Source organism: Camarhynchus parvulus, chromosome 3 (genome assembly GCF_901933205.1).
Source record: "Camarhynchus parvulus chromosome 3, STF_HiC, whole genome shotgun sequence".
Lineage (NCBI taxonomy): Eukaryota > Metazoa > Chordata > Aves > Passeriformes > Thraupidae > Camarhynchus > Camarhynchus parvulus.
In genome coordinates, this window is record NC_044573.1 from 47358085 (window position 1) to 47373516 (window position 15432).

At 33.9% G+C, this 15432-nt stretch overlaps 1 protein-coding gene across 1 annotated transcript in view; it reads right to left on the minus strand.

The window, feature by feature from the left end:
* ADGB (androglobin) overlaps nt 1–15432 on the minus strand; it is a 98036-nt gene that overhangs the window by 33659 nt on the left and 48945 nt on the right. Inside the window, exons 14-21 of the mRNA XM_030945672.1 lie at nt 15317–15362; nt 13596–13761; nt 11607–11670; nt 9886–9988; nt 8644–8776; nt 7054–7168; nt 5449–5616; nt 3365–3503 (exon numbers count right to left, since the gene is read on the minus strand). Coding sequence (XP_030801532.1) covers nt 3365–3503; nt 5449–5616; nt 7054–7168; nt 8644–8776; nt 9886–9988; nt 11607–11670; nt 13596–13761; nt 15317–15362 — 934 coding nt within the window. The remainder of the gene's footprint in view (nt 1–3364; nt 3504–5448; nt 5617–7053; nt 7169–8643; nt 8777–9885; nt 9989–11606; nt 11671–13595; nt 13762–15316; nt 15363–15432) is intronic.

Consider the following 15432-nt stretch of genomic DNA (forward strand, 5'->3'; position numbering starts at 1 on the left):
ACATTTCTTAATATTTTTCTTGTAAGCAGAGAAATGTATATTCTGAAATGCTTTTAATTAATCAGTCTTGAACTAGTGAATGCTTTAAGTCCATCAGTATTGAACTTTCAAATGAAGTTTCAAATTTGACATTATGACTGAAAACAGATTTGTCAAAAATCTCTGACACACCTTAGCTGTTAATCAGAAGACACTGTGCTAAGAATAAAACTGAAGCTTTCAAAGCAGCCTAGCAAGACACTGTTCACCATAAAATCACTGCAGTTCCTGGAGGCAATGATGGAATTGCCTGTAGGAATGATTTTTTGCAAAAGGAGTATTTTGCATGTACGCAAGAGGCATTTTACATATTCAACCAAATAGTGTCAAACTTTCCCTCATCCCTTACTAGAACTCCAGTTCAAATCCAAAGTGCAAGAAGAAACAAATGTTCAGAATTCTCTTTTCATTGACACAATACAACACAACACAACCATAGAATCAATCATCTTAACCTATGTTTCTGGAGGAGAGAGAAGCTTGTTCTGAAAAAGAACTGAGCAGGACTTTCCAAATACAGTTTCACAGTCAAGATAAGCTTATAGAGAACAGCTTGACTTCTAGATAAAATTTCAGACCAGAAGGTTTTAAGAGAACTGTACACAAAGGGCACACCACTTGAAAGTTGGAATTTATCCATGAGAAAGAAATGTAGCCCCTGAAATGTGCCTAAATGACTGTTAAGTGTTTGAGACTCTTGAAAATCAGTGCCACAGACCTCCACTGACTCCACTGGCTCACTATTGGGCCCAATGAAACCAGGATAAGGTAAAAAAAGAAAATGTGCAACAGAGAGCAGGCAGGCATCCTGATATGCTTCCTTTCCCAGGAAACATCACATACCTCTGTAAATTCACTACCTCATGATTGCCCAAAGTTCTGCAGGGCCCCTTTATTCACTCTCCTCCCAGAATACAACAGAAGAGCCATGCCATGGGGAAGCACTCAGCTTCAGATACTTCCATCTTTTTTTCATATGTTCATATGGCATGGTCTTCCACTTGTTTCTTGTGGCTCTTCCACTAATTGCTCCTTGGGGATGGATGATACTTGGCAGTCAAATAGATATGACTAGATCATTTTCAGAATGGCTTCTCAGAAACCTTTGCAGCCATGACCACTAACTGCAGTAAATCATAATATCCTTGCCCTTGCTAAATCTTGAGATTAATTCAGCACAAAGTGAAAAATGAATATGCCAATATAAAATGGAGATGCTGTTTCAAAAAAAAGCTCAGATTTGACCTGATATACTTGCAGACCCAGATGACAAAAATATTTTATTCATCTGTTATGGTAGTTTACACTGATGCCTGTCAGGTTCCAAAAGACAAGATTTGACAAGATTTAAGCAACCAACCTGACAATGCAGCAGAGCTGATATGGGGGCAGCGTATTCAGCTGATGGCAATCCTTCTAGGCCTTTCTACAATGTAGTTTGCAATTGGTATTTCCTGCTATCTACCTCTTTTCCCTGACAGTTCACTTGGTTTATGCTTTATTTCTTTATGTTTCTGGAAGGAACCTGAACAAAAGCATGCATTTACTCCAAAGCAACCTTTATTAAGCAGGGCAAAATGTCAATAAAGGTCAAAAAATGTCCAATATCAATAAAACCAAAGGGAAACAATAACCTTTCCAGTCCAATAGGGATCTCTTGTAATTTAATTTTAGAAAAGCAAATACTTTAAAGGGATATATTGGACACTGGAAGAAATAAAACTGAAACAGAACATTCTTTCTCCATATATTTTTTCCACTTTTTTGATTCACTGCCCAACTCCTAAAAAATATTCTGTCACAGCGGATCTCATACTTTAGTAATTTATATGAGATCTTTGCTACAACCTGTCAACTGTGCTAATTATTCAAATCTATTTAAAAATGTCTTCTAATGCTGACAAGTGTTTAAGTGGTTTTTTTTTTGGAATGCAGAAATCAGTAACACAGTAATCTTTAAAAAATGTGACAGGTGTTATTTACTTTAAGTGGTTTGATAAATGTCAATTCGCTGACCCTTGCAACATACTCTTGTCATGGATTGCAATTCTCTGAAAAATACCTGGTGCCTCACAGTAAGAATAACCTCCAGAAGAGAGGAGATTCAGAGAAAAGTTCTCAGTAAAGAGACAAATATATGTGCTTATAAGTGCTTTCTTAAAGGGACAAAAGTATTACAACATTGTGTCAGTAAGGATATTTGTGTAAATTTGAATTTAGTTTTTTATACTATTTTCCAGAATAAATTGATTTTGATTAGTGAATCAAAAGGAAGTTAGTATCATTTTGTTTGATCAAGTAGAAACACTTTATTCTGTAAGTTCACAATATATAAAGAAAAAGCTAAGTTTCCATAAAAAGTCTTCAAATGGTGATTGCATCTCTTCCCATCAATCAGGCAAATTATTTTTCTGTTGTGATATGAAACCAAGTACATAAGGCTTTTATTGGTAAACTAGATGCTAACATTAATAGATTAAAAAGTTATAGAGACTGAAAAATAAGTCCTAAAATGGAAAAGAGCCATATATTTGGTTGCCAAGCAAACTTAATTCTAACTATGCAAAACTTTTGCATAAAAAATGAAGCAAAGAAACAGTGGGAAGAGAATTATCCCTGCTTGTAATAAATATGTTGACCTTCCAATGGCTTCTCTCAGAGTACGTTCAGGTACACAGAACTCCATGACCACAGGCTGGAGAAGAGGCAGTTGGTGCTGTAGCCAGCTCCACACTACATGGGTATGACTAGCCAGACAATTAGCCAGGCAACACAGTCATTTCCCAAATAACAAGCTTAAAAAACAAGCAAGCAAGCAAGCAAGCAAGCGAGCAACACAACAAAAATATAAATACCTCCTCCCTCCCTCAAGAAACAAACAAAAACCTCTCAACCCAACACTAAGAAATAGCTGAACTTCCAATGAAGGTACTAACTTGAGTCTTCCTTCACTCTTATTTTGTGAACAATACAGGCATTTAAGGTCTTTTCAGCTGATAATTTGAACAAAAGCGATGAGGTGCAGTACAACAGGTAAAAAATGCAGATGTTTGATAATGTTTGTTAATACTGACAAATGCAACTCAAAGAAGACCAAGGGCAGTTTTATAAATTAACAAAGGGTAAACAGACTTTCTGGAACAAAGAAAAGAATCATTTCTATTCTGAGATGAGCCTTGGATGTCCTATAAACAGTAAAACTCTTAGACTAAAAATTATTCGTGCCTACTTAGGCAAGAAAAAACATGAAGAGAGAATAGTTGGCTTCCCTGAAAATAAGAATGGGTAGATATATTTGAAGTGATTACCAATATCAATACATTACCTGAAAACACAATGTCATCCCCAGAAATATCAGCGATTTCAAAATCCAAAGTAAAGGACCTGAAGGCAAATTTATATCTGTAAAGATCCTTCTTCTCCGATACATATTCGATCAAATACCAAAATGCATTATTGAAAATCTGAAATCAGAAAGACAAAAAGAATGATTCATTTATAAAGATTTATATTGCCTCCATTATTGTTTCAAAAACTGTTTCCCTCTTCTCTTACCATGTATAAATGAAATCTTTAATTTCCTCTTACAAATACTGTATCTGAAAATCCCTGCTGTAGGACTATAATGCTTCAAGACAACAGACAGAAAACCTGTTTCATGCCTGGCTTATAAAAACAAGAAAATAGGACTTGTTATACAGTGTGTTTATTACCCAGAAACAACTTAGTTTATGTGTACAGGGCTGGTGGCCTCATACTAGAGGACAGAAGAACATATTATAATTGCTATAATGACAATGGGAGTTCTAAACTTGAGGTTTCAGAATAGAGACAGGTAACTTAATGGGAATGCTTTCGAGATTAGGAAATGCCACAGCATGGGAAGATTTGGCTCTATTTTTATGCTTTGACATATTGATTCTCTTTAAAGAGCAGAAATCCAGTCTTTTCCTCCCCCACTCCTAGTGGATGGGAATTTTCGAGTGTGTTTTACAGAACTAGTTTCATAATCTGAGTTTAAGAACATAGTAACAACTTACTGAAAAAGACAAGATTTTTCTGTTTCATTGCCCTTAGTTTCAGATTTTTCTGCTTTCTGGAAACATATTTTATGTATTTTAATACTAATAAACTTGTCCTTCATTTTTAAATTTGTAAAACTAGGAAAGAAAGAAAACAGTAGATCATTTCTTGTATTCAGAACAATTTTTCACTGTTTGTATTAAGACAGATAATTTCCATATTTTTATTCTTTAATCACTGTCAGCTCAGTGTCTTTCATTTATCTAATTTCGGTCTTTTTTTTTCAGCTATACATTGGTCTTCTTAGAGGAGGGTAAATTAAGGGATATATGTGTTTATGACTACTGAATTTTTCTTAAGGTCTCAAAGGTTTGTACATATTTCACATAAAATTTGTTTATTTCATTCCTGAGTTCAAAGCAACTTTTTTTCCTGGTGGACTTGGCATGTAAATTACCTCTTTCATGAGTGGTGCACCTGTAATCAGTCTTTATTATTCTATTATCTTGCTGAATTTGAGCTGGTGTCCAGCCCATTTGTAAAAGTGCTAGTGTTCTAATTTTTAATATCAGTAATTATAAAAAATATTAAACCATTTTTTCTATTCAATCTTCTAATATATGCATAAACAGTCTAAACTGCATTAGCATTCTAGTACTTTGATGAAAATAAATGAACCTGGACTATATAAAATATTGACTTTAGAAAAATCAAGTTATAGCAATATGATCAACATTTGCATACACATAAAAACTAGTGTAGCTTCTATAAAAATGTTTTGTTGCAATCTTTTTTATAATATTGGAAAGCTACAGCATAGAGATCTACACAAAAGTGTAATGTTTTCATCATGTATCTTAAATTTATTGTGCATAGAGAGCAGAAAAGTTGAATAAGAATGGTGTAGTTTCAAGAAACAGAGAAAACCAACTTGGAATTCTGTGAATGAAAGAACTCATTACTGCCTTCAGAAATATAAGCTGTAATAATGTTTTCCTGTTCCATCAACATCAGGCACAGAAAGCCAACATTAGACTTTTCTGCATTCCAGGTGGTATCTTTCAAATTCAACATCAAGTTTTAATATAAACACAGCTCATGCTTTCTACCCCAAAGTATGCTAAACTAGATCGACAAAAATAGACTTTATTTAGAATGTGCTACTCTGTGCACATTGAAGTTTCTCTTCTTAAAAGAAGATAATTATCATACAGTTGCAAGTTATGTAATTTGGGCTTACACTTTATAACGAATGCCACATTCACAGTATGCAGGGGGTCCTTGTTAAGTGCACAGACATTGTTTTGAAAAGGGTAATGACAACATTATGCAGTTATCCACCTTCCGTAGCTTTTAGATATGCACTCGTTCAAATTATTTGCTCACCTTGATGTTTTCTTCAGTTCTTTTAGTGTCCTCGAGGCCAGGAGGACAATAAGCTACTTCCAATTCCTTCAAGGCTTTAGGAAGCTCATCCTCACTGCTGTAATTATTTATCACATTTCCAACAGCTCTCAGTATAGCTGTAGCCTGTTCTATAAATCGAGAGCTCTCCTGAGGAAAGAGAATAAACCAACCATTGTTAGAAAGATTGCCTTAAGATTTTCTTTGGTTCTCTTTCTGGACCATGACAGAATACAAGCATTTTTTTCTGTGATGAAGTACAAAACTTTTGGAATTCATTCAGTTGTTTTTAATATTATAAACTGTAAAATCAATTATGTCTCTGATATTCAAAAGCATATCAATTTCTCACTGATTTTAGCCAGTGAAATAAATAACAGGCGCTATAAGATATATCTATTAATTGTTCTATTTTTCCTATATCATTAGTCCTAGGAAATTTAATCAAAAATAAGATCCTTATAGAGACTTTCTACTGCAGTGATAATAGTGTTAGCTGAAGTGCTCAGCATCTTGTGTTATGGAAGGACAAATTATCATTAGTATCCTGCTGAAAGCAATGATCAAATACAAGCTGCCTAAAGCATCAATAATCATCATCAGGATTTCTGGGCAAGAATGTGAACATGCTCCTGCAAATGACAGCCTGCAAAGGAGCTGCTTCAAAAAGAAGTACAGGAAAAACCCAAGGATAAAATTCAGCTTTATTTTCTTGATGAGAAATACCTTTTCATCCAAAAATTGAAGGCAAGGAGATAGTACAGCCACAAGATATTTTTAACAATCCAGCTTTTTATATTTCAACTTTTTTATCACAATAAATGTGATAAATTTGCACAAGCAGTTTTAGTGCTCTATTATTAGAACCTAGAATCTACACTGCTATGTAAATTTGCTGTTGCACTCACCTTTTAAAATGTTTTTGCACGAATGTTCTCTAGAAAATATATTCCCTCCCCTCAGGGACTTCAACAAATATTTGAACCTACTGCTTGCTAGAGAAACCTTGAAAATATAGATGACAGTGGTGTTTGGATTATGGACAATGAAGAACAAAAGCTGTAGTAATTTCTCCCCTGGGCCTCTTATCTAAGCTATGGAAAGTTGTTTGATTAAATTGTCATTTTACATATAAAAGCTGCTCGCAGACCTGGTGAGTAATATGTGATCTCATGGGACAAAACATACTTCACTGATGTGAGGTTTTATTTAAATAGGCAGGTATTTTTTAATATTAATTAATATTTATACATGTATTTTATGACATGCCTCAAAGAGTGAGTGATACCCTACCCTCACATATATATTTCAACAAAAGCCTTTTTCACATTTTATGCTGCACTCCTATGTAAACCACAACACTACCTGATTTTAACTTACATATTTATGTAAGATAATTTTTGCACTATGCCTCCAGTACCTGTTGTGCCGTAAAACACATAACTTTTATGCCCTTACCAATTTCATATTAAAATTAATACTATACCATTGAATATAATAACTCTAAATGGAAATCCAATACTACTTCACTTTAATTAGTAGTCAGAAAAATTATTATCACAATGTTTGATTAGTCATTATGCACACCTTCTGAAGAGCTGGCATCACAGCATCCTCTTCTCCAAAGACACATGGCACCGTGGTACACAGCTGAATGTGGTGCCCTATGGGACAAGTTACTGCAAAGAGCAGGATGTGTCGCCTAAAATCAAGAAAAAACCCAAACAAACAACTTTTTTTTTTTATGGTAATAATTCTTAAGCTTTTCCTTTCATGCATTTGGTAATATCATTGTCAGAATTGTATTTAGGTGAAGAAGCTTATCCAGGCCACAGCTTCAACGTGTTAACCAGAGATTCAGCAGCGAGAGTAAGAAAGGAGAGTTCATGCCCCCCAGACACACTGGTAGTTTTTAATTACATCTTCTTTTGACTAAAATTTAAAGGCTCCTCAGCCACTCACAGACAGTGGGAAGAGAATGCCTTCCATGCTTACCAAATGACTTCTCTTTTGAAATGAAATGGGGAAGTGGTCAATAAGTCCATTTGTTTCCCACACCTTTTGTAAATTAAATCTGACTTTTGTCTCTGACTGGAGTAAAGAGAATCAAAGGTGGGAAGCTTATAAATTTGACTTGATGGTGTCTCTGTTAGCTTTGAAATTTACAGGTGCAAAAAAATACACATTTTTGGCCCCCCTACAGTACAGAGAGATACAGCTTTTAGAACTACGCTGAGAAAATACATGTGAATCCAGAACTAGATGTGAATGTAGTCCATAAACATAATAATAACTATTCCAGTTTTAGTCTGAATCAAATCAAATAAAGACCACTATTAAAGATCTCACTAAATTTCAGTATGCTAGAGTTGTGTATTTTTTTCTATGCCTATTGTGCACTTTCTTTCTATGCCTATTTATTTGACATCTTACTTAATTTTTAAAAATACATTTTGTTTCATCTCTTTGAATTTTAACTGATGATTTTCTCTTTTTGGGAAAGTAGAAGGCCTCAGTTAGTTAGGCAGGAATATTATGCTTATGACAGGACATGAAGATGTCATTTTCCTGGTTTCCCTGGAAGGGTTTTCAGAAAATAACATATCAAGGGCTCTTGCTTTATATCTATTCCTTTATTTAAACAATCAGCCAATGTCCCACACTGAATATTTAGAGTTACATGCAAAAAGAAAAATTCATATTAAGCAATATGTGAATGGGAAGTAAGATATGCAAGACTTCATGAATAATTTCCCCTGTCATGTTTCTTAAATCCTTTTTCAAGAAAAGCATTGAAACTTCCTATGGTAGCATCATGCTTTTACAGTTGCACTAAGAATGCTAATTCTTACATTTTTCTTGCTACTCCAGGGAATATTTCAAATCATTCTAGTTAGAAATGCTTTTAAGTAGGAATTTGTAGGAATTTAAATATATTTTTTAGCAAGTCAGTGTGATTTTTCTTGTTAAATAGTCCTAAGAGTAAAGAACTCAGAATTGTTACAAAATGTTGGTAAATTCACAGTAATTTGGCAGTCTTATCAAATCCTAGCTATCCACCAGTCTGATACTCCCAAAACTTATGTTTTAGGAAATAACCTTTACTGGGTTACTGTGTAAACAATCATTTCAAGTCTTAACTAAAGAGTCAGGACAGAAATGAAGCCTCATACATACCCAACAGGAAGATTTACTATAGTAGCTTTGGTTGCAGATGTATGCATTTTTAACACGAGTTCTCCAGGAGCCACAGATTTCCAAGAGAAATATTCAATCCTCAGCACACCTGTTGAACATTCCTGTTGAGTACCTAGGTTAAGAAAACAAAACAAAACAAAACACTACCCACATAATTTGGAGAGGGTGAATAAAATTCAGACACATCTATGCAGAATCTGCAGCTACTTCACAATCATTAAAATATTCATTTAGGTTTTGCTGACACAGAAAAAACCAGTCACTTAAAATGCATTGGTGGTACAAAGCATGGCTTATTTGTACTATTTGCTAGAAAAGAATGGTTATAAAATGTGTTACTAAGATGTTTACATCTGATGCCTTGAGAGGCTACGTAGAACAGAGGCTAGATGGTGTTAAAGAAATAAAGTAGGTATTTATTAAAAACTTAGGGTATCACATCAGGCATCTTCCAAATCACTTAAGGCTGCTGTAAAAGTCCAAACAAATCCTTTCTGTGCACAAGAAAATTAAGTAAATAGCCATAAAAATATATATTTATTTACATTTATAGCTTACAGTTTAATTATTTTAACAGCATGGTCAGTTTGCTTTTTTTAAGCATGCTTTTAATTCTCTCTACTCCACTCTAGATGCATTAAATTACATCCATGTCAAGTGTTTAAATATCTGATTAACCTAAGCCAACTACCATAAAATGCCATCACTCTCCTGAATTCTATTCTATGTTTTTAATGAAATACAAGGAATTATTATTTAAATAATTCAAGTCGTTAGGTTTTGAAAAAGCCAACTTAAAGGTACTTGAGAGCTTATTGTGTACGAGTTTAAAACTAATTTCAGAAAATTACTTTTGTTATATTGCTGTTTTTGCTGCATTGTGATCAGCTACGGCATAAAGTAGCTTGCAAGAATGGAATTTGTAGAAAAGAAATCACAAGAAACACAAGGAAATCCATTCCAGAAATATACAGATGAAAAGCTTCCAGCAAATCATAACAAACAGAAAAGGGATTCTTTCATGAAAATTCTCATCATCAATGAAATAATGATCAAGCATTGCTTGAATATTAGTGTGTTCCTTAAAACCAATTTGACTATTTCAAACTATTGCTAAATTCTCAAACTGCCCAAGTAAACAACAGACAAACACAACAGCACAAGCATACTCAAGAATGGGAAAACACAACACTGACATGTACTTCTGTGTGTTGGCCTTACCTTCAGTGACATACCAGTGTACTAATGCAGAAAAGCTAACCAGCATTTCAGTGGGCATCACACTGTCCACAAGTAAATAATAGAAGACTTCTTCATCAGAAGACTGTATAGAAAAATGGACATTTGTTCATTCACTTGCACTAAATGCTGTCCAACTGGCCTTATACAAAGTAGGAGTAAGATTTTAGATATGGCGACTTAAGGTATGGTATGGGAAGTAAGCAATTAATTGTCACTACTTCTTCCAAATTTCAGAACAAGTCATCTAAGCCCAGAGCCTTATGCTGCATGCAAAATAGTGTTCACTTATGAAATAAAAGGAAACAGAACTTTTTTTGCATGAGAATATATCTACTTTTATATTATACTGTCATGTACCAAAATGCAGTACTTTTACTTGCCAAACAATAATTAACAGAAGACCAAAAATTTTGGGTTTTGCTGCAAATTCCTGATTCTCATTAATTACAGAAAACTTAAAAGAAATAAGTACTCTTTGAATTTGTAGATATGAGTGATCCTCCCTTACAAATGGGTTTTACTCCTACAAATCTCTATGAGGACAAAATCTTTCTCTCTTAACTTTAATACATTATTCCTATGCCAATATTAGAAACTATAGAAAGATTCTATTGCTCCTAGTAATTCTTCAAAATCTTACGGTGAATGAGCTTCATTCTTCAGAACTATTACAGTACAGGTCTTCCTGGATATTCCAGAGCTATATAAATCCATTTTTGGGGTATATATATCTTCCTATCATAATATGAAAATATTCTTTTATAAGCATGATACAGAATTTACCTAATACTGTAAACATATCATCTCTTTCAATGTTAGAAATTGAAATGGTTTTACAGCAAAGGGTTAGGGTTTTTTTTTTGCACAAGAGCACATAGGCTTACATAGTCTTAATGCTGATTATGGCTTACAAAAATATATCATGCAGCCATTAGGAAAATTTCTTGTGATGTGATTACTGAGAGGTGGGAAATTGCAGGTGTACTGCAATTATGGAGCATTAATCCATGTAGTTAACCTTCTCAGCAAAGGATTTTACATGAACTTCACACCTGGAGTTTACATTTTGGTACTCTACAATTACACTTCAGATACACTATAAAATAGGAGCTGGGACAGCATATTTGAGCATGTTGAATAACCTCCTGATAAGATGAACTAATGGCAGGTTTAGAGAAATTCCATTATTCGAATGTAACTAGAGAGTATTACTAAATCCCCTCAGCAGGGTGCTGTAAATAGCAAAAAGACTTAGCATTTACAGAGAAAATGGAGCGTTATGCTAAACATACTCACAGTTTGGATTTTAGGTAACAGGGGAAGATGAAGGAGAATTGAAGAGCGGATTCTGTTGCTGGATCATCGTTAAATTCAATTTAGACACCAAATTGTTAAAAGGTAGTTTTAAATCAAAATAAAGAGTGGTTGGAGATCTGATTCACTATCATTTTTCTTTACATAAGCCATTTTTCATTATTCTGCAGTAGTATTCCACAGCATTTTTCCTTTTCTTAAACACATATATATACTTCTACATATTTGTTTGCAAACATACATTTGTATTGACTACAATAACCTTAATGCATTATTATTTTTCAGTAATAGCAGTTCTATATGCTCTACCACTTTCCTTTAGGATTATATGTATTATCTAATTATATAACACTTAGGAAAAAAAAAAGCACAATACAGTCATTTACCTTAAAACTTGTCTTCTGATAATTATAAGCATATGTATCTGGCTTGTGGAAAACATACAGCCTCCTAAGAAAAATATAAAATTCAAATATAAAATATATATGACTGTAAGAAAATAATCAGCAGAAATTACATCGTTTAGGTAAATGCCTATTTCATAGCACAAAACATTTATTTTACTTTCACAAGTCAGACTCACAGCTATTTCTCAAAAAGGGTTCAACATTTTTGGTTATAATAAAGGTGAATAAAATTAATCCCCAGAGAAAGCAGCTGAAATTAATTCATATATTTGCTGCATTTCTACAGTTTTCCATTGGAGGTCAGCCCACTAATTTATTTATTTTCAAGCTGTAAATGGTAACATGCTAATATTACTCTAAAATTTCCATACCCACATAAAAATTACTGGAATGAAGTATACAAAGTATACAAAGTATACAAAGTATACAAAGTATACAAAGTATAACTGAAAGATGGACTGTTTCATATATTTTATTATTGGTTTTTTTAGCCCTGTGCTGTTTGCAGGCCTTCAGAAAGCTACATAGTTCCTGACTACATTTTTTTTATTTTGATTTCACCAAGGGAGACATAAATGGCTTCAGCTTTAATTGAGGATGGAATGAGATTTGAATCAATGCTGTGGTTACTCAGAAACTTCACAGGAATCCTGATCTACTGCTGACATATCAATTCCTACAATTACTGAAATATTCCTCACTTCTCAAAGTGATATGGACTATGAACATTCTTCTTATTTTCAGTGTATCTGAGTGGTAGGCATGACAGAGAAGGAAAAGCTTTCAACCAAACAGACATGTAAAATCAAAATCTTACATGCCTAATTTTTTCTGAGGGATAAATTCTTCAAAGGTCAATGAAGATGCTCTGTTAACAGCTACTTTATCAGCTGACTGTGAAAATAAACTCTCACTCATTCAGAGATAAGAAACTGACAAATGCTTTTGCCTTAATTAATATTAATATTGGTCTACAAAAGGTCAACAGTACTTTAACATTTGGCTAATATGGTAGAAAGTTCATATTTCACATTCTCTGTATGCGACCAAGACTTTTAAAGGAAATTAAATTGCTTGTGATGCTTTTTTTTTTTTTTTTCTGAATGTCCTATCTTCCTGGACCTAGGACTACATAAAAGTAGCATGGAAATCTTAACAAGGCCTAAAGTGATCTCTGGCTTTTTATTCCTAAATTTCCTGTACTGCTGGCTGGTATAAAAGTTATACATTCTCCTTTAGAGGGTGAGTAGAATTTAAACACTTATTTATGAAAATAGAAGCTTCATAAAGTAATCTCAGTTACACATTCAAACAAGAAAAGAACTGGGTGAATTTTCTCTGATAAAATTACTTCCCTCAGCAATCTTATATTCTCTAAAGGATATGTATTGTACCAGGCTCTTTAAATCTGAAAGACAGAAGCTGAAGATATGATGCTACAAGTACACTAGCTTTTTTATGTTTTCAGAGGCATAAATGCCTTGGAATCATAGTGAAAAGGGAGTGAGACAAAACATCTAGTTGATCAAGCAAAGCTATGCTGATGGCAACAGATTTCAACAACTTTTTTTTTCTTTAGAATTGTGTTGTCTTGATGCAGACGGTGCCTGTCCAGTGCCTCATGGGTGGTAAAAGCACATTATGGCCACAACACTGCATGACCTACAGTCTTCCACCCCAGCTTCAGTCTGACAGCTGCTTTATGGAGTTATGGAGCTGGTGTTGTGCTCTCCACTGTGTTCTGGAGGACACACCTAAGGCACAGAGCAGGGCTGCAGCCACAGACCCATTGTCAACAGGGACAGTGTGCCTGGTCTGAAGAGTAGCCTTGAAGCCACCCTGAAAGGCAGGATAACCATACAAAGAAGATCTGCTATGAGATGCAATTTTTATATAGCCATGTTTTGAATTTTACCATTGTTATACAGTATATTGTATGGAATAAAACCCAAACCCTCTATTCCTTACTGGAAACAAATGCAGAAGTCTTCAAAGGTAATCCAGGTTTCCCTGGAAACTGAAATCTTTTCTGATGCTGTTTCATCCTTCGATTTAGTCCCTGTCTGGCTCTTCATATCCGTGTCAGCTCTTTCTGACGTTTGTTTTGTATCTAAACTGATATTGTCATGTTCTTCTGAAAAGATAAAAAGACACACAGAGCCAATACAGCGACAGTATGCAATTTAAAGTAGTATCATTCTTAAAAATTACCCCAAAATTGCAAGAAAATTATCCATACATCAATTATTATGCATGCAGTTTAAAACTAAAGGCTATCCCACTAACCCAAATAACTCAAATGGTGACTGAAGCAACTCTATACAGAAATTTAGGGTTTGAATCTGCAGCTGCTTAAGTAGTTTGCCTCAATAAACTACCACATATTGAACTACGCCCTAGAATCTTCAAAATCAGCTCGTTAGGTATACATACATATGATTTCTGCCTAAATTCATCTACATAAAAAAAATACATCCCCTTGTCCAAAGCTTCTATCAGTGAAAGGCTAATGAGGCAGTATTTTACAACCCACAGAAAAAAAATACAGAGAAATTCAGAGGACACAAAGGCCTAGCCTTGCCTCTGGTACTTAGTACCCCTATGATGCTATTCACAAAAATCAGTCTAACTACTTTAAACAGAAACAGATTTGTACTAAATCACATCAGAAAATCAGAATTAATGTCAGATTCATACCAAAATATAAACACATAGCCAGGTTTTGCAATCACTCAATAACTTTTTGTGTTGTAATGTAACTTTCTCTACATCTATTCTCTGAGATTCATATAAGTAGTTACTGAAAATCTTTGACCCAGCCCAAAAAGAAGTTTTGAGATAGCTCAACAACTGAGAACAGAAGAACTGAACAGCTATTACTTTAGAATGCTTGCTGAGGAAAAAAGATGAGGTAATACTCAAACATAAGGTATAACAAATAAGAAAGCTATTAGATACATACATAATTTATATTTAAATGTGCTTTGCAATATTTCATTATCACCAATACACACATAGCTAATGTGTGGCTCTAAATTAGTTTGCAGCTATTTTTCAAGAACTGAAAGAAATGCAATATGAGGAACGGCACCAAAAGCCTTTTTCCTTTCCTTCAGCTATGGAAAAACTACCTGACAGCTGAAAAATCTAGACTTCCTCTTCAATTTAAGTTAGCATGGGTGTTAGGCTTCTAGTAAAACAATAGTGCTCTTATTTTTAAGAGCCTCTTATTTTTCTGACCAAATCCTTCAAACATTCAAAGTAATTTAAAAAATGTGGTATTAGTTTTGAAAAAATTTTGAATACTCTTCAAATAGTGACGTAAAACACATTTCAAAGGAATACACATTAAAAATGAAAGCTGGTTTTTGGTTCTTTTTTTGCCATTTTTCAGGAAAAAAAAAAAGAAAAAGAAAATACTATAATTCACAGTTCTTAAAAAAGAGCTCTCTGTACAAAATCTACCGTGTTCCTGGAAAGTAACTTATGAGAAGTGTTTGAATTTTTTTGAACACCAAACTGAAGATTTTATGTAATTATATATACTATTAACAGTTCATTGAAATCTTTTCCTGTAAAACCAACACTCATAAATAAGGAGGACTCCTGATATATGTACATGAGGATTAACATTGACACCAAACAACATGGGAATGGTAAAACTGACTATGAACTCTATGCACACTTACCTTTCCTGAGTACTTCTGCATTTTGTTGCAGCAAGGGACTGGTCTTCTATAGAGTGAAAAAACAAAACAAGGAAAAGTAATGATGGTGATTATAATCTTGCATTATTTTGTGAGAG